The sequence below is a fragment of the Lepidochelys olivacea genome, assembly GCF_965140295.1.
Source record: "Lepidochelys olivacea isolate rLepOli2 genome assembly, chromosome: 21".
Taxonomy (NCBI): domain Eukaryota; kingdom Metazoa; phylum Chordata; order Testudines; family Cheloniidae; genus Lepidochelys; species Lepidochelys olivacea.
Genome location: NC_140431.1, coordinates 10,328,781 through 10,346,659, shown reverse-complemented (window position 1 = coordinate 10,346,659; position 17,879 = coordinate 10,328,781). Strand labels below are relative to the sequence as shown.

The window sequence follows — 17,879 nt, the reverse complement described above, 5'->3', positions numbered from 1 at the left end:
TGTCAGAAATGCTTTGGAAATTGGCCTTCAGAGCAGCTTTGACAAGCGGAGACGTACATAATTTATTGGGGTTAGTTCAGGCAGGGCCCCTCCCATCCGGGAAAGCCACAGATCAGCCGGATCCTCAGGTGGTGTAAATGGGAGGCGCTTTGGTGACTTCAGCAGAGCAGTGCCCATTTACATCCGTTGGGGATCTGGCCCGACACATCTAGCTCAGATACCAAGTTCTGTGTTTAAAACAAGATTAAATGAAACTGCTTCCTTGTGCTAAATTGTCAAGAGCTTCCCGCTCAGGGAATGCATTTGCCTGCTCCGCCTCTCTGTTTTTCTGTGGTTTGCATTAATAATGCACCATCCTTAGAATAGCCAGCATCTCTCATCCCCGTATCTCAGAGGCTTTGTAAAGGTGGGTGAGAATCATTGGCCCCATATTCCAGATGAGGAAACTGAGGCACAAAGGTGGAACTTCTCAAAGCACAGAGGCAAAATGACTTGCCCAAAGTCACCTAGTAGCCAAGCGAGGACTAGGACTCAGGCTCCTGAGTCCCTGTCCAGTGCTCCAGCCACTAGGCCAGAAGGGCTGTGCAGACAAATTGATTGATGTTTGAGGTCCATGGATGCCTGAATATCAATGAGATAAGGAGGGCAATAAACCCCCTAGTGGGTTTTGAGACTCACAACTGAAGAGATCATGTGACTTGTCCTAGGCTAGACAGTAAGTCAGGCAGAATCAAAACAGAATGTAGCGCTCCTGGCTCCCAGACTGATTTGTGTTAGCCACAAGACCGACCTCCTCCTCCCGTTATAATATGCTAAGTATATGATGTGCTCTTTGGCCCACCGCTTTGGGGCCCTTGCAGTGGCTACCCAGGACAAACCTCAGCTAGGTCAAGCATTATCTCCACCACACAAGTGGGGAAACTGAGGCACAGAGGTGAAGCAACTTGCCCAAGGTCACATGTTGAGTCAGTGTCCAAGCGGGGGTGAGTTTTGTCTCCCAGTCCCCTGCGTGAAGTCCTAGACCCTGTTGCCTTCTCTAGATGGGGCTCACATTCAGTGCACTTTGAACTGGACTTAAACAAGGACATAAATGAACCGAGTGGGGGTGCGGGGGGGGGGGGGGGAGAGGGCAGCCTCTGGTTGAGGATGGAAGGTGCTTAAAAAGAAAGCAGGCAATAGCTTTATAATGGGAGGAGTTTCTTGCAGCCAGGGATCCTTTTGAGAGCCCCCAGATCACCCCAGGTGAAACCCAGGTGCTACCGTTGAGCCTGACTCAGCCGCGAGCCCCTAGTGATCCATTTGTGTGTCAGGCTTTGAGAACCCCAGGGGCTTTGAGAACCAATGGGGAAAGTCAGAACATGCAATTATGCCACAGCCTTCCCTCCCCCTGTATGCCAATACCTGGGGGGGGTGGGGAGATGGCACTGAGCCGGGGCTTCTGTTGCTGCCCAGCTTTCAATGCAGGTAATGAGGAAAGAGGGACTGGCTCAGGGGAGATCTCTCATGGGGGATACCATTTGCATGTGTAAACTGCTGGAGAACTCTTGCAAGGCATCACAGCCCAGCTGGCAGGGCGAGGAACAGTGGAATGTGAATGCCAGAGAAGGCTTTGGCAGAAGGGATGCATCTTCCCTAGGTTCTAGCAATGGAATCGGTTTAAACGCTAACCGTTAGGTGCATTGTATCTTTGTGTGGGTGCTCTTCCCTCTGAGTCAATGCCCCAGCATGGTGGAGAAGGGCACTGCTCTGTACCACAGGGCTCCTCTTTCGCAGGAGACGTAAGGTGGATCTCCTTATCATTTGTGGCCATTAAAGAGCCTGTGGCCCTTAAGAGTGCGGGCCTTTGGGGCTAGTGCTTTGATCTGATTCTGGTAACTTCCCATTCTGCCTCCCTAAAATGAATCCTTGTTGTTTCAATGTAATAAAACATTGTTCATTGCTTCCTGTCCTAAGTTCCTTGGGATGCCCGAGAGGTGGCTGCCTTGCTATGCTGGGGTGTGTAGACCGATAATAGGCTTGTAAAGTGCTTTGGGATGAAAGGTGCTCTGGCAGGAGGTTCTCAAACTTGTTTTCCAAGGCTGGGCTAATTCTTCACCGCAAGCCAGTCTTGTGGACACCTTCCTCCCGCTCCCCTGTTTTTCCTGTTTCTCTATCTGGTCCCCTGCTCCTCCTTCCCACTGCAAGTTCTACCTAGACACCCTATCATCTCCCTTTGCTCCCTGGGACCCTCCTCTCCCTCTGGCAGCTTCAGTCCCCTTAGTGGCTTGTGTGGTGGTCTTAACATTCCAAGCTATGAATGCTTCTGAGCAATTAAATTATTCCTTTCTTCAAACATTATGTAGCCCAGTAGCCACAGCCTGTTATTCCAATGGTCCCCACAGTCCCACCCCCCCCTCCCCGCCTACCAAAATAGAGGCCCCATCCACCTGTGGTCTCTGCAGCCGAATTCTTACCCCCAAAATCACAGAATATCAGGGTTGGAAGGGACCTCAGGAGGTCATCTAGTCCCACCCCCTGCTCAAAGCAGGGCCAATCCCCAATTTTTGCCCCCAATCCCTAAATGGCCCCCTCAAGGATTGAACTCACAACCCTGGGTTTAGCAGGCCAGTGCTCCAACCACTGAGCTATCCCTGCTCCACACAGGCCCTGCAGGGCAGCTCCTGGTTCCTCCCCTCCCCGTGGAATGGTGTTCCCAAATATGGACCACTTGGGTAGCCTCACCTTATTTCTTGCTCCTCCAGTGAGGAGCTTGGAGACCTGCAGTGGCAGCTCCATGTGGTAACTAGCGGCCTCTCCCTGCACCGTCAACCCATGTGGACCACTGTCCTGTCACACTGCAAGATGATGTTGTGAAAGCATAAGTACTAGTGACTGCTGCTGGAGTATTGTGGGTCAGCTTGCTTACCCAGGGATGCGAACAGCTCTCTGTGTATGAGTGCTATGAGCAGGGCAGCGCCTACATCTTCTCACAGAAAACGGCAATGGAGCAGAAAGCACGGAGATCTGGGCTCCCCTTAGACCAGTGCGGGTGAGAAATGAACGGCCATGGGACTTGGAGAGGCAGCGAGTAATCGGCGGTTGGTGCAATATTTTGATGTGCGTGGTTCAGGCATGAAGGAATGAGTCTCGCCCGTGGGAAATCTAAGCTATGGTAAGGGATGTATGTGTGTTCAGGGAGTCTCAGTGAATTGTGCTTTCATGAAAAAGACACAGAGAGACCAGCATCCTAGATAATTTCACACTCCACATCTCATGCCCATTTGCCAGCTCAGTGTCACTTTACAGGGGAAATGTGAGAGCACAGATACAAATTTCCCTCTACATGCAGTTAGCATGGAAATGAATTGGAGAAACGTTGACTTGGCTGGATGCAGACAGAGGAAGTGGGGTTTGCATGACCCAGAAAGATGATTCCCCTGGAGTTGCGGGCGAAGCTGACTGTGGCACTATCTCCGTTGTTTGTATTCCAATAGCTTCTAGAGGCCTCTTTGTGCTGGAGGCTGCATGTACACAGAGTGAAAGACCGTCCCTGCCCCAAGGGCTAAATAGAGCAGACAGAGAGTGGGAGGAAAACAGTGTTGTTAGTCCCACTTTAAAGAGAGGGAGCTGAGGCCCTGAGAGATGAAGTGACTTGCCCCAGGTCACAGAGAATCTGTGGCAGAGACAGGAACTGAACCCAGGTCTTTTTGCATGCCAGGCCACAAGACCAGCTGTCCTCTTGCCGCTTTTGCTGGGCTGAGCAGGTGGTCTCATGGGAGCCCTTATGGGGAATTTCATCCTCGCTGGGGGTTCAATCCTAAAGGGCACTTAGTGTCTGCAGCCCCCATTGATTTCAATGGTAGTTGGGGGGTGCTCAGCAGCAGCAGGAGTTGCTCAGCTCCTTGGGGAAGTGAGGCCTGGGTCAGCAGGGTCCAGGTGTGCTGTGGAGACAGGGATGGGAATGCTCTGTATGGCTTTCAAGAGGCCTCCTTTAGCCAGTGCTCTGGGAGGAACTGAAGAGCCCTAGCAGGACCAGGGTCCAGCCCTACTGAGGTCACGCCGGGCACGGGCAGAGCTGGCCTTTCTGCTGTGAGGCAGTGTGGGAATCGGGCAGGGAGGGTCAGGATGAGGGGGCCATTTTGTCTCACAGCTGTTGGTGAGCAATTGGTCGGACAGGAGCATGGGGTGCCATGCAAGGGAGCACATCATATTACCAAATGGGCCATGTGAGTCCGCGGCAGCTGGAAGGAGGGTGGGGTGCAACGAGGTCCCTCTGGGAGGGAGACTGATTTGGGAAATGGTGGAGAAAATGGGGGATCCCTTCTCCTCATCCCCTGCGATCTCCCACACATGGATGCCACCCTCAGCCAAGTGTCAAGGAAGACCCCATCCGGGAGAAGGAGAGGAGCTGGAGCCTGGATCGCGACTGATGGAGAAAGGAGCGGTTCCTGGCATGCTCATGCAGCAGGGTGGGGAGGGAATGCCGTATTGCTTCGGCATCACTTAACTGCAGCTAAGCGCAGCCCAGGTCAGAGTCACTTGAAGACTTGAGCAGGGACCAGACGGGGGTTGGGAGGCAAAGGAAGAAAGGTATGTGGTGAGGTGTGAAACTGCCAGGTCCATAGAAATGTACCTGGGCATTGCTGCTTAGCTCAATGAGCCGAGCAGGATCCGCTCCACTGCGCCCAATGGGCCAGTTTCTGCTTTATTCTCAAGCACCTCGGTGTAAATGCAGAGGGACCCCTCCAGCTTTGCTTGAGTGAGCTGGATGGTTTACTTCACTGTACAACCTGCATCGTACTGGTTAGTGCAGTGTTCAGGAATTGAGGAGCATCCCTTTAAATAGCTTGTGAAGCCTCTACTGGTGCTCGCTGCCTTCTATGCGTTGCTCTTCTGGGGGCTTCCCTTGTGTATCGTCAGTAAACATGGGGATTTGGATGCTGCCGTGCCTATGGGGTTCCTCCCTGACACCTTTGCATCAAGAGCAAAAGACTTAGCTCGTTTCCTGCTAAGTCACTGAATCGGGGGAGAGAGACGGTAGCTGCGGACACATGTAACCAATAACCAGCCCGGTGCAGATGTGGAAACGGGGACTTTCCCACTCCCTGTTCGCCCTGCAGAGCCAGCACGGCTCAGGGGAGAGGGAGCTGGGTTCTGGCCTGGCTCATGCATCTTCAGTGCAAGTGTTAGCAGTGTCCGGACTAGCAGGCGCTGCCCAGCCCTGGCAGTGGATGGAGATGGGGTGGTGGGGGAATCTCGGGCCACACCTGGCACATTGGTGGGTGGGGAGCTGTGTGGAAGCCCTGCTGCACCCAAGCCAGGGATGGGGGGGGCTCCCCTGGTTTATAGCATGGGAGGGGCGGCTGTGCTTCCCTTCCCCATCCCCTCTATTTAAAATGCCTGGTGACTGCATCCCCTCACGAGGTAAAGACCAATGGGGGCAGGAGTCCATGGGAGAAGTGGACTCTGAGGCTCTCCCATATGGGTATCGGGCGGGGGAGGGGGAGGACTCATTTTCACACACCCCTTCCCCCTGGAGGAAAAGGCCATGAAGCCAAACCTGGGAAATCTCAAGGGATCTGTGGAAGGCCAGTGCCCTCTATCTTGAGGCCCTGTGCCTCCATACTAGGCTTTGGTCCACAAGCACCCCCATCGTAACTCCTTAGCCTCATGGCTCCCCTTGGGGGTTGGGGTTGGCTCTATGGAACAGATAAAAGAGCCCTAGGCCTGCAACCCCTTCCCCGCGACTCATCCTCTCTATCCTCCTCTCTCTGTGCAGACCTCTGAGCCATGCAGGGCCTTAGGGGTCTGCAGCGCATGAGGGGTAGGGATGAGGGGCAGTGCTGTGTAGGCAAATGAGCCCTCCCTTTCCCACTGGAGGGCCAACGTCAGCACCCAGTAAAACCATTCCCCCTCCCCCCCTTCCGGTGTAGACTGAACAAATCTAATCTGGAGTTGCTGAGATCATAAACCTGGAACCCCAGAGTGCTATTTTTAATGGGCCGCTCTCCAGAACTGAGCTGCTCTTTAATTATGTCTCTTCAGGGGGACCAACTGTTAATGCTAAAATGATTCCACTTTGATGTTTCTTTTGCAGACTTTTTTTGGTGCTGGAATGTAATATTTCATTTTCTCCTATCTCCTCGCTCCTCTTGGGGCTGACTCTAGGCCTATAGATCTGTGAGCAGATATAATAATGGGAGTCAAATTCTGCAGTCCTCCCTTGAGCAAAGCTTGCAGCAACTCCATCTCCAAAGTCCAGGCCTCCACCCCTAGAGAACTGACCCAAATGCTCACGCCCTTTTGGGAACAACCAGTTCTTGCTGGAAGTTTCTTGCAGTCCAGATGCTCTGCTCAGTTGCAGGCAGATCGGTCCTGGCAGCTTTAGCCTCCAAAGCCTCACAAAGGAGTTAAAGGCTGAGGTGAAATTAGCTCGTAGCTAAGTCCAGTCCTTTTTGCTCTAGACATCCCCAATACCTGACGGTTTCAAGGTAGGTGAACGCTCTTCAGAATGCACCTGGCCAATTGTACCAGGAGATACATGGGGATGTTTGAAGCAGCGTTGCACATTGGTCATTTTTTGGTGGGGTTTTTCCCCCCGCCCTTGAAACTTTAGCTCCTGGAATCATTCTTACATGACCATCTTAGTTTACCTTTAAAAAAAAATGTTTCTAGCCCTTGTGGGTTGTGGAGAAAAGCTCAAAACCATGAAGTCTAAAGGCTCAAAAGGCCAATAAAAACCTCAGACATATTCTATTTTAAACCCCATGGGGTTTGGAAGCCTGATGAATGATTTTTTCAATGCTGGGAAGAGGCAATGCTCCTACAGAATCCCTGCAGTTCCAGTTGGTTCCCTGAAGTCTGAGATTGGATTGCCCCAGCCTCAGCTCTTGAATAGCTCCAGCTGTTGCTATGGCAGATAGACAGTTGCTCTGTAATAATTTTTTATGAATCCTGTGTGTGACAGAATCCTGGAGATGGACTGCCTAGCTAGATTGCATTTATGCATGTTACCCACCATCCATGTGTCACTGTATGACCCCCTCTTCTTGTATGGTTGGGCAGTGTAGAAGGGAGGCCATGATGAGTTACGTAGAGCCAGCTTTTCTGAAACACTCAGGCTGGCATCAGGTACCAGGGTGCGGGATGCAATGAAGAACTAGACTAGGCAGATCAGATTGAGGTGTGAGTCTCAGGGCTGGTGTACAGGAGCATTGCCCCACTGAAATCAACAGAGCTACATGGATTCATACCAGCTGAGGACCTGACTGTGTGCATCCATCATGGATATACGGAGTGCCCCTTGCCTCCCCTCTTCGGATTTGTGCCAGATGTGTTGGTGGAATGCATCTAGAACATAAAGGGGTGAATTTTTCTGGGATGGAGGAAGAGGGCTTTCTGGAACAGAGGTGCAGCAGCCATCGCTAGAAGAAATTTCAGAGGCTGCGTCCCTTTGCAAGACATGTCCACGCCTGTATGTGTGTTGTCTCTGCTTTACAAACCCTTATCCCCTCGAATGGGTTGTGTGCGTGGGATCTGATTAGGATCTGGTCCAACGGTTGTAAAGATAAGAATGACACTCCCAGCAATGACCTCTCTTAAATGGCACCAACCAAAAAGAAAAAAATTTAATAAAATCGTTAATTAAATTTTTTTTCTAAACCTCAAACCCTGCCCCAAGCCAAGTTTTTTACCCTGCAAATGGAGAAGAGCCAGAGACTCCATGGAGTCTGCTAGGGACTTTACTATTGCTATTGATTTTTATGGGGAAGTCGCTTGGATACTATGGCGATAGGCAGCAGGATAAAACCCTCCCACAGACCAGTGAATCAGCCCTATGCCTGGTGCAGTCGCCCCCAGGAGACAGCCTTCTGTAGAGCATTACATAGCTGCCTCTTTTGGGATTAGTAACAATAGAAATCTAAATAAAATATAGCAGTGAGAATATTTCCACTGGGTGGAATTCACCCCTCTACACAAGGGCTGGCTCCAGGATTGAATTTCACCTTCCAGTGAGCAAAAGTCTCCGCTGATGCTCTCGCTTTCTGCGGAAGTTCTTGAGACTAGACCCTTGCTTGCCCCGGTGTTGGCACACTGGCAAACACAAGGGAGGGCGTGAATCCCCGCGGATCAGGGCGATCGAATTCTTTCACTCTATTCACCCAGCTCTGATTGAGGTCGGTCAGCCCGGAGGTTCTTTGGCAGAGTGTGTGTGTGTGAGCTCAGGATTGTACCACCAGGAATGCGGCAAGGCAGGCTGAATATATACCAATAATTCAGGCCATGCAATTTTGGGTGACTTTATTTAAAAAAAAAAAAAAAAAAAGTACTTAGAGGATTTTTCTCTCCCTTGTTTATCCAGCTGTGATTAGAAGGGAGGAGATTGAGTAGATCCGCTGTGGAGCGGGGAAATGTTGCAGGATTGGAACTGCAGACCGAGCCGCAGGTCAGGGGTGTGAGTGCCGATGGGATCCTGGCTGCACTCTGCTTGGCTCTTATCAGTCTCTCAGCTCCATGATTGAGGAATGTCCCCATTTGTTCTCCTGAAGGCAGCTCTGCCCCCCCTCCAGTCCCCAGGACCCTGGATCTCTGCTGGGGGAGATGGGTGACACAGTGAGGGAGCTGTTTGCACACTTGCGTTGAGTTGCTCTAGGAAGGAGGGAACAGAAGGTTGTGCCCTAAGATTTGTGTTCAGCTGTGACTAACAACTTCTCCTGGAGGGGCTTTCTTCGCAGACAGATGTGTCTGTCTCTCTCTCTCTCTCTTTGAGGTCAGGGTTGTACCATTCACCAATCCTGTTCCTTTTCTTCTGCTTCCTTGCTCTTCTTTAGAGCCTTTCAATAAGTAGCATCATCCCAAAGTGGGGCCTGAGGATCAGATTTACTCTGAGGTGTCTGTGACCACAGAAGCCCAGTCTGCAAGGACTACCACTCCCAGCATACAATGCTTCCTCTTGATCCAAGTAGCTTTGAGCAGGGGAGAAAACAGACTAGAGGAAAAGAGCTGGCTCTGGAGAGCTGGTGAATGCCCAAAAGAATAGACTGAGGGCAAATGCCATCCCAATGGGTGGAAGGAGGGATGCATTGTCCCAGCCCAGCAGATTAGCTCCTGTAGCTGACATGGTGGCTGTTAGCAAACGGGGCTGGCCCTGTCATTCCCCAGCCCAGCGAACTCCAGTTAACATTGGCGTAAAGCGTGCACGCTCAGGCCTGACAGCAGTGAGGATGCATTTCCTAGAGGTTAAAGCTTGAGGCTGGGGTGTGAGGAGACGTGGCTTACACCCATCTGCCGCTAGCACTGTGTAACTAGTCTAGATGCCGCCCCTCTCTGTGCCTCAGTTTCTCCATGTGTAAAAGGAAGAGAATAATGTTTTCCTAACAGAGTTAGGCGTGAGGCTTAATTAATGCTTTGAGATCCTTGGCTGTGGACAAGCCCCTCCCAGAGCAGTCAGCATCTCTTCTGTGGCTGCTGAGCCTGGCTCAGAATTTAGGGAGAGACCCAGTGCGGTGACACTGGGCAGCACAGGCTGGGAGTTAGAAATGACCCTGTGGTTCTCTCTGTTGAGCTCCCTGATGAAAGGTCTGAATAGCTGATGTCCTCTTTATGCCATGATTTAATTCTCTCTCTCTTTCTCTCTTTTTATCCCTTTCAAGGATTGTGGAGACAGGAACAGAGGGTTTTGGTTGGTTTGTTTCTTCACCCTCTTCTTAACAGAAAGTTATGCAAAGCCCAGAGCCTTCCTCTGGCTGCTCAGCTGGAATCCTCCAAAGGGCCGGGCAAAGGACTTTGTAAAAACCAGCCCAACCTAGGAACCTCCTGTGCTTGGCCTTCTGCTGCGAGATGGATGCTGGAGCAGACCAGAGCTGCTGATAGGAAAGTGACCCGAGAGGGGAGACAGAAACCATGCTGCGTCCCCTCGGAAAGGCTGCAGCCGGCCTTGACACTGCCTCTTCCTTGGCTCTCTGAGAAGCTCCCTCCCACACTCCCTCCCTGGTAAGACTTAAAGGTGAAGCCGGGCTGTGGAGCCAGGGAGACGAAGGGGGCTCGGTGCCGCATGGCTCTCTAGGCTGCGTATCGGGGCAGGGTTTCGGCGTGTTGTTGGCGATGCCTGGGAAGAGCCAGGGATCTGTTTGCATGGAGCAGCTCTCCTTCTGCCTACTCCTGAGTGTTTGCAGTTGCTGGTGGAACCCAGCCGGCTCAGCTAAACCAAAGGGCCAGGGGCATCCACACATGAACTCCATCCGCCTCGACGGGGATATCACCCTGGGAGGCCTCTTCCCTGTGCATGGCCGGGGGACTGAGGGCAAAGCCTGTGGTGAGTTGAAGAAAGAGAAGGGCATTCACCGGCTGGAGGCCATGCTCTTTGCCCTGGATCGCATCAACAACGACCCTGACCTGCTCCCGAACATCACCCTGGGTGCTCGCATCCTGGACACCTGCTCCCGGGACACCCACGCCTTGGAGCAGTCGCTGACCTTTGTCCAGGCCTTGATTGAGAAGGACAGCACTGAGGTGCGGTGCATTAATGGTGGGCCCCCCATCATCACCAAGCCAGAGCGCGTGGTGGGGGTGATCGGTGCCTCGGGCAGCTCCGTCTCCATCATGGTGGCCAACATTCTGCGCTTGTTTAAGGTAATGTCCAATCCCCTGCCCTGCCGGGAACCCCTCCCGCCTTCCCTCCACCCCCTTTGCAGCCGGGAAAAGGAGCACATGGGGTGACTGATGGTAGCGGCTAAACTAACCCACCAGTGACCGTTCAGAGCAAAGTATTGCAGGCGTTTTAACAATAATGAACGGCACTAACTGCTCCCTCCCAGGCAGGGGAAGCAAAGAAGGTGGGCAGGTGGGGAGTGCGAACTCTCTGTGGGTGTCCAAAGAATCCCCCATCTCTCCAGGGGATTCTGGTTCTGCCCTTCTCTCCCCCTCCCCCATGATGATACCTTTAGTTAAAGGGCTCCCGCACCCACCCCTTTGTTCTCTCCTGCATGTGTCCCTGATTTTAATGCAATTAGATGCTCTGCAGAGGGCACGGGGAGGGATTATTGTAGGGCTCTTTGCAGATGAGAGAAATATGCACGCTGCTGGTGTGGGCAGGTGGGTGAAGGGAACGGGGGCTTGGCCGTGTGAAAGGCATTCCTCACCTGCAGGAGGAGGGAGATCCGTGCCCATGCATGGGGTGAGTTCCTTCGCCTTGCGGGGGCGGCTTACCAGGTTCACGTTTCGCTGGCTGTTTTAGAGGCAGAAGGGATGACCTTGTGATGGAGACATGAGGGCTCCTGGGTTCTATTTCCAGCTCCGCCACTGATTCACTGTGTGAGCTTGGGCAAGTCCTGTCACTTCTGAGTCGCAAATTCCTGGGTCGGTAAAATAGGCAATAATGACACTCAAAGGCTGGCCTACTGGTTGGGGCGCTAGCCTGGGCCTTGGGAGACAAGGGTTCAATGCCCAGCTCTCCCAGACTTCCTACATGACTTTGGCAAATCACTTAGTGTCTCTCTGCCTCGGTTCCCCATCTGTACCATGGGGTTAATAGCACTGCTGGGCATCGCAGGTGAGGATCAATACAGTAAAGATTCTGAGATGCTGATTAGCTGCGGGCCATACAAGTTAGACATTTGCCTCTTCTACCATCTGGGGCAGTGGTACTGGAATAGTTTGTATAGTGTGGGTGCTGAGAACCATGGAAGCAAACTGTAAACCCTGGATACGATGGAAACCACGTCAAGCCAGGGGGTGCTGCTGCACCCCTAGTACCAGCACCTTTGGTCTGGGGTAGGGCTCCGAGCCTCTCCGTTCCAAAGCTCCTAGTGCTTGACCTACAGGCGAATCACAGGGGGTGGTACTGGGCCTGTGACACACAGGTGATCAGTTCTGATTTCCTCCACTAGAGGGCAGTGCCCACACACACCAGGTTGCTAATAACCTCCAGGCAGCAAAATTAACTCACTGTTTGCAGAGCAGGGTTCCCGCTCCCTGATAGAAGGTGCTATATCAGGGTAAAATATTTTATCTTGTGGTCCCATGCTGATCTGGTACTGTAGTCCCTCCCTCTCCACCCAGAATGAGTATCTGAATCCCACCCCTCCTGCCTGCTTAACAGGCTTGCAGCGTCTCCTTTCTCTGCGGCATGTGGACAATTGGCTGAGCAAGGCCCTGTGGAGATACAGGTGGAATGTGCTAAGCGTGTTTGGTGTCCCTCTGAGTGAGCACTCCCTGGAGCCTGGTGCGGCTTCATTATTGAGACAACTGGTCTTGAGATACTTTGGGAGCCTAATCAGAGCTGGCTGTCTGGGAGGACACGCTGTCAGTGGGTGTGAGAGAGAAGGAAACTGATGAAATGGATTTGAAAGGCCAGTTTCAAAATACAAATACTGCTCTGTTGCCCTGGGGGGTGATCTCCCAAGCTGAACAGGTGGGGGATGAGGGACCCAAGGGAAAGCCTGGGCGCACCATAGGAAATGGAGTTGGGGGTTCAGCAGATGGCACTGATCAGTTCCCCATATTCTAGCAGGATTCCATGCAGTGCCAGCTCCCAGAGCAGGTCTGAAACTGAGGTCCTGACCTCTCAGGTCGTTAAAGGTTCCATGGCAAGTTTTGAAAGAGTTATGGCCAAATTCCTAATGATTTATAAATGGGGGATGACAGCACTTCCGCACCTCCCAGGGGTGCTGTGAGCATGGTGAAGCCCGGTGTTGCTAATGGAGATTCTCCTTTAGCTCAAACTGCAGGGGTGTGTGCTTGTAAAAGTGCTGTAGATCTCTGATCACCCTCACTCCCCAAAGTGATCACAGGGTGCAGCCTAGTAACAGCTGTGAATTTCCTGGGGGTGGGGTGGGGGAGTTTCGTTGCACTGTACAGTGAAGTGAGAAAAGTCGGTACCTTGTGTGGAAACCCAGCTGTCTGGCGATACCTCTATGCTGTCAGAGGACAACCTGCAAATTCCTCCCCTCACTCATATTCTACTTTCCTTGCCATGCTGCTGCTTGGTTGCATTCCTACTGCCTGGGGCGATGAACTTGGCAGCTCTCCTGAACTAGCAGGCTGGAGCCTGGTGTGCGTGTGGACGGGAGACCTCCAAGGGAAACCTAGGGTGCCGCAAGAAGGGGGCTTGATTTAGCAGGCTTTGCTTTTCCTCTCAGGTCAATAATGAGCTAGTGCTCTGTGCTGCCAGAGATGCCTTCTTAGGGATGAGACATAAAATTGAGGTCCTGACCACATGAGTTCTTCTAAAATAAAACAACAAAAGCCAACAAAGCCAGGATGCTTTTCATAAAAGCAGGTCTGTTAGCACCACTGGCTAAATTCCAACCCAGGTAACCTTTTCAGCAGCTCAGATCTCATCTGGAGACTGGTTTACTAATATGAACAAATTGCACAGCAGAAATCAACCTAGGAGTCACTTGCAGGGGTCCTTTTTACAGTGTTGTCAGTGTTCCAATGGCCAGTTGGAGCTGTTCATCATGCAGCTCTTAGTCATGCATGGATTCCATGGAGGTCATTGGCAGGGTTTTTAACAAAATCCTGTTCCACTGAGTGCTTATGGTGGCTGCTCAGCAGATGGAGGGACTTGGTAAAGTCTATAACCCCTCCTAGGAGAGAACAAGCACGTCGGAAACTCTTCCAAGTGGCGAGATGCGTTCTACTGTTCCTATGATGGGATTGTGTCCCACTGTGATAGTTGCTGCATAGTTGGGCATGTCTACACCTACCTCTGGTCCAGTAGGGGTTGATTTATCACGTCTAGTGAAGATGCGATAAATCGACCGCCGAGTGCTCTCCAGTACTCCACCAGAGGGAGAAGTGCAGGTGGAATTAATGGGGGAGCGTCAGCAGTTGACCTACCGCAGTAAGGACGCTGCGCTAAATAGATGTAAGTACGTCGACTGCAGCTATGTTAGTCACGTAGCTGAAGTTGTGTAACTTAGATCAATCCTCCCCTCCCCCAGTGTAGACCAGGCCTAAGTAAAGGACAGGACCAGCCCAGCAGAGCTTGCTGGGTAAATAAAGATGGGCTGTAAAAGATGGGTGTGGGGGAGAGAGAGCCCATGGCTACACAGACCGGCTGTATAGACTGTATTGTAATGCATGTGCAGAAGGGCACAGATTGAAGGTTGCAAGGGCAGCCTAAACACGGGCATTTCTACCGTGGGAGTGTTTGACTTTACAGCCTGTGTCATTATTGGTATGACCGAAGCCCCTCGGAGTACATCTGTACTGCAGTTGGGGGTGTAATTGCACCATGGGTCAACAGACAACGGCTAATGCTAGCCTGGCTAAGAATAGTGGTGCAGCCACAGTGGCGTGGGCTGTACAAGCCTTGCAGGGATTCTGCATGCATACCCGCTTTGCTAGCCCACACTGAAGCCCTTCCTGCTTTGTCTACACAGCTATTTTTAGCCCTGCTAGCTGGGGTATGTCTACCTGAGGCACTATTGCACCTCAGATTGCAATATAGACCTACCTGTAGAGGCCCTGTGTATAGACATTGTCCCCCAAACAGCTCACCATCTGAACAGACAAGTTGAGCCAAGGGTGAGAGAAAGGAAGGATTATCATCCCCATTTTACAGATGGGGAACTGAGGCCCAGCGAGATGAAGTGACTTGACCAAAGTCACCTGGGCAGTCTGTGGCAGAGGTGGGATTTGAACCCAGATCTCACAAGTTTGAATGCAGAGCCCTAACCCCAAGAAGAAAAGGAGTACTTGTGGCACCTTAGAGACTAACCAATTTATTAGAGCATAAGCTTTCGTGAGCTACAGCTCACTTCCTCAGATGCATATCGTGGAAACTGCAGTAGGCTTTATATATACACAGAGAATATGAAACAATACCTCCTCCCACCCCACTGTCCTGATTACCAGCAGGACAGTGGGGGTGGGAGGAGGTATTGTTTCATATTCTCTGTGTGTATATATAAAGCCTACTGCAGTTTCCACGATATGCATCTGAGGAAGTGAGCTGTAGCTCACGAAAGCTTATGCTCTAATAAATTGGTTAGTCTCTAAGGTGCCACAAGTACTCCTTTTCTTTTCGCGAATACAGACTAACACGGCTGTTACTCTCTAACCCCAAGGTGATCCTTTCTATCTAGCTAACTATGGGGACTACAAGCGGTGGGAAACAATTCTGCCAAGGCTCTGTTTGCTCTCCCGTTCTGTGGGCTGATAAGCCCTTCCCATCTTTCATGGTTGTGATGGGAGCAGTCAGATATGTTTGAGACTCCCTACACGCAGTTATCATCTATCAAAGAATGCTCTCAACTCATCTGCCTGCAAACAGATAGCACACTGAGGCATTTTAATGTATATCATCATGACACCAGTTATTGCAGATGATTGGATAATGGGCTATGGATTATATACCCAAAGCTTGAGATCATATTTCCCCTTAATTCCTGAGGAGCAGAATGATTGCCATAGCTTAAACTGTTTATCACTGGGAGATGAAGGCAGCTATCTGTTACAGAGTCATGGTAAGGACACCATTGTGAAGACCGCATCTGTACTCCAGGGGATGCACGGTGTCCTGTTGCTCCTGGGATTTGTAGCATGTGAGAGTGTTGTGAGAAATGTATGCAAAGCGTGAATAGCCACATGGTGGACTGATGCTTCTTGGCACCTCTCTGTTGCTGTTATGAGCTAAAAGCTTGTGGCTCTGAAGTCCATCCGCAGGTGCAGCATGCCTTCTGGGAGTTGGATGAGTAAGGTCAAGAATGGTATTTTGGTTCTACTTCGGTCTAGCTTTGTCCCTCTGAAGGGCCAGGTATGGATTAGCTAATCAGTTCCTATGGATCAATATCCCCTGTTGAAAATTATTTACTTTAGGTCTCTAAGTATCCTTCCTAGTTCAACCTCTTAGAGGATTATTAGTAGCTGATCTGACTACCTTCTCTCTCACCTCGTGTGTGTTATCTTATTGCCAGGCTTAGTATTTTACTCCTGGGGGAATTCTGCGCCAAAAAAATAAACAATTCTGTGCACAATATTTTAAAATTCTGCATGTTTTATTTGTCAAAATAACACAATATAATCATGCCAGTTTCCAATAATTTTGTCATTTCTCTCAAAATACCTGTTAGCAAATGTCTGTAACAATGCAGACCAAAAAAAAAAAGAAAAAAAACCAAACAAACCAGGAAATGTTTTTTGATAAATAGATTCCTTACCAGGCATATTAATACAGAACTTTGAGTAATTCATTTAAACTACAATATAGAAATGTATTTCTGCACCCCTCAGAAGCAGTTCAAAGGCTTGGGGGAGTCAGGATAACGGAGGAGCTGAGGGAGAGGTATGGAGCCTGGGAGTGAACCTGGAGGGTTGTTGGATGTGGGTGGGAGAATATGGAACAAGTTTTTTTTTTTTTGTGGGGGAGTTGGATCATAAGGGAGTTGGGGAGCCTCCCCCATGCAGATGTTGGCTGACCGCAAGCCTCTCCCATTGAGTCAGGCACATCTGGCCTTGTCCCTATGTGGCCCTGCAGCCCACCTCCCATTCAGCCCCTGGCTCAATCCTGTCACCCCACTAGCTCTTGGGTCTGTGATCCCCGGGTGCCCCACTCTGTCTGTCGTAACCTGGCTCCATGGGCAAGGTGCTGTGATGAATGCAGCTGGCTGTGGGCTGTTCTGGCCTCTGGGGGTGAAAGGCAGAACTGCAGCACTTCTTGGCTCAGTGTATTTTCTGCGGTGGGTGGGGAAACTCTGTGCCTGACATGAATTCTGCGCCTGTGCAGTGGCACAGAATTCTCCCAGGAGTAGTATGGGTTAGCCATTTGGTCTAGCCACTTGTGTGGCTGGCCTCTTGGTTGGTGGATAGGATGTGGCATTACCGTAGGAACCTCTGGGTTCTATGCCTGGTTCCCCTGTGAAGCCTTTGTGTGACACTGAGTAGCCATGTGGCTTTTCTGTGCCTCACTTTCCCCATGTGTAAAATCAGGAGGAGGCCTAGCGGATAAAACACTGGACTGGGACCCAGGAGACCTCAGTTCTATTGCAAGCTCTACCCCTGGCCGCCTGTGTGACTTTGGGAAAATCATGTCATTTCCCTGTGCCTCAGTGTCCCCATATGTAAAATGGGGTAAGGATACTAGCCTCCTTTATAAAGCACTTTGAGATCTATGGATGAAAAGTGTTAGATAAAAACTAAGCCTTATTAGTATTTGTCTTGTGCCATTTAGATTGTAAAGCATTTCAGGCAGGGTCTGTCTCTTACAAAGGTGGGGTGGACAGTCATGGTGCTCTGGAATCCTAGATGCCACTGTAATACAAAGCACAATGAAGAGTCTTGAAACTCTGATCCTTCTGGGTGAACGGGGCTGTCTCTAATGCAGAAAGTTCTGTTCTGATTTTTGTCCCCACCTCCATGTAATCCCAGTAGAATTCCAAGGACTCTTTAATTACTTTCTTTCTTGCTGAGCACTTATTTATACACGATAATGTCCCTGGGCTAGAAAGTGTGTTTGAACAAGAGCCCCCTTAGCAGCAACCGGCAGAGATACAGGGACACGCATAGATAAATGTAAATATAATACAAATGCAGAAGCAGCTGCAGTGGAATATCTACAAGCAGAAAACATGGACGAAGAGCAAACTCTTCGCCCAGAGTGCAGGTTCCCAGCTCTGGTTCACGGCATCTATTTCCTTTCCCAATATCTTGGAATTCACTGTCTTCTCTCCAAGATTTTTTTTTTGGGGTTTTTTTTTTGGTCCCTCTCCTCTTCGTCCCTTTGCCCTGCAAGCTGCAATGAGTTTTGTGCTCTCCTGGGAGAGCTGGAGGCTGTTAGCTGAGACAGCAAAACAGATCACTGATGGAGTTTGATTTTTCCTGGGTCCCTTTTAAAAACATGTTAATGTTCCAGACGATGAGCGAGAGGGCTATTCAATAATTAAAATAATATAAAT

The 17,879-nt window shown here is 50.7% G+C and overlaps 1 protein-coding gene across 7 annotated transcripts in view; it reads left to right on the top strand.

Moving 5' to 3' along the window:
- The window catches only part of GRM4 (glutamate metabotropic receptor 4), a 205,449-nt gene that overhangs the window by 17,447 nt on the left and 170,123 nt on the right, over positions 1-17,879 (top strand). For all 7 annotated transcript variants that reach the window (XM_084611524.1, XM_084611525.1, XM_084611521.1 and 4 more), the window contains exon 2: positions 9,633-10,611. In XM_084611524.1, the coding sequence (XP_084467650.1) occupies positions 10,084-10,611 (528 nt within the window). In that variant the 5' untranslated portion in view covers positions 9,633-10,083. The remainder of the gene's footprint in view (positions 1-9,632; positions 10,612-17,879) is intronic.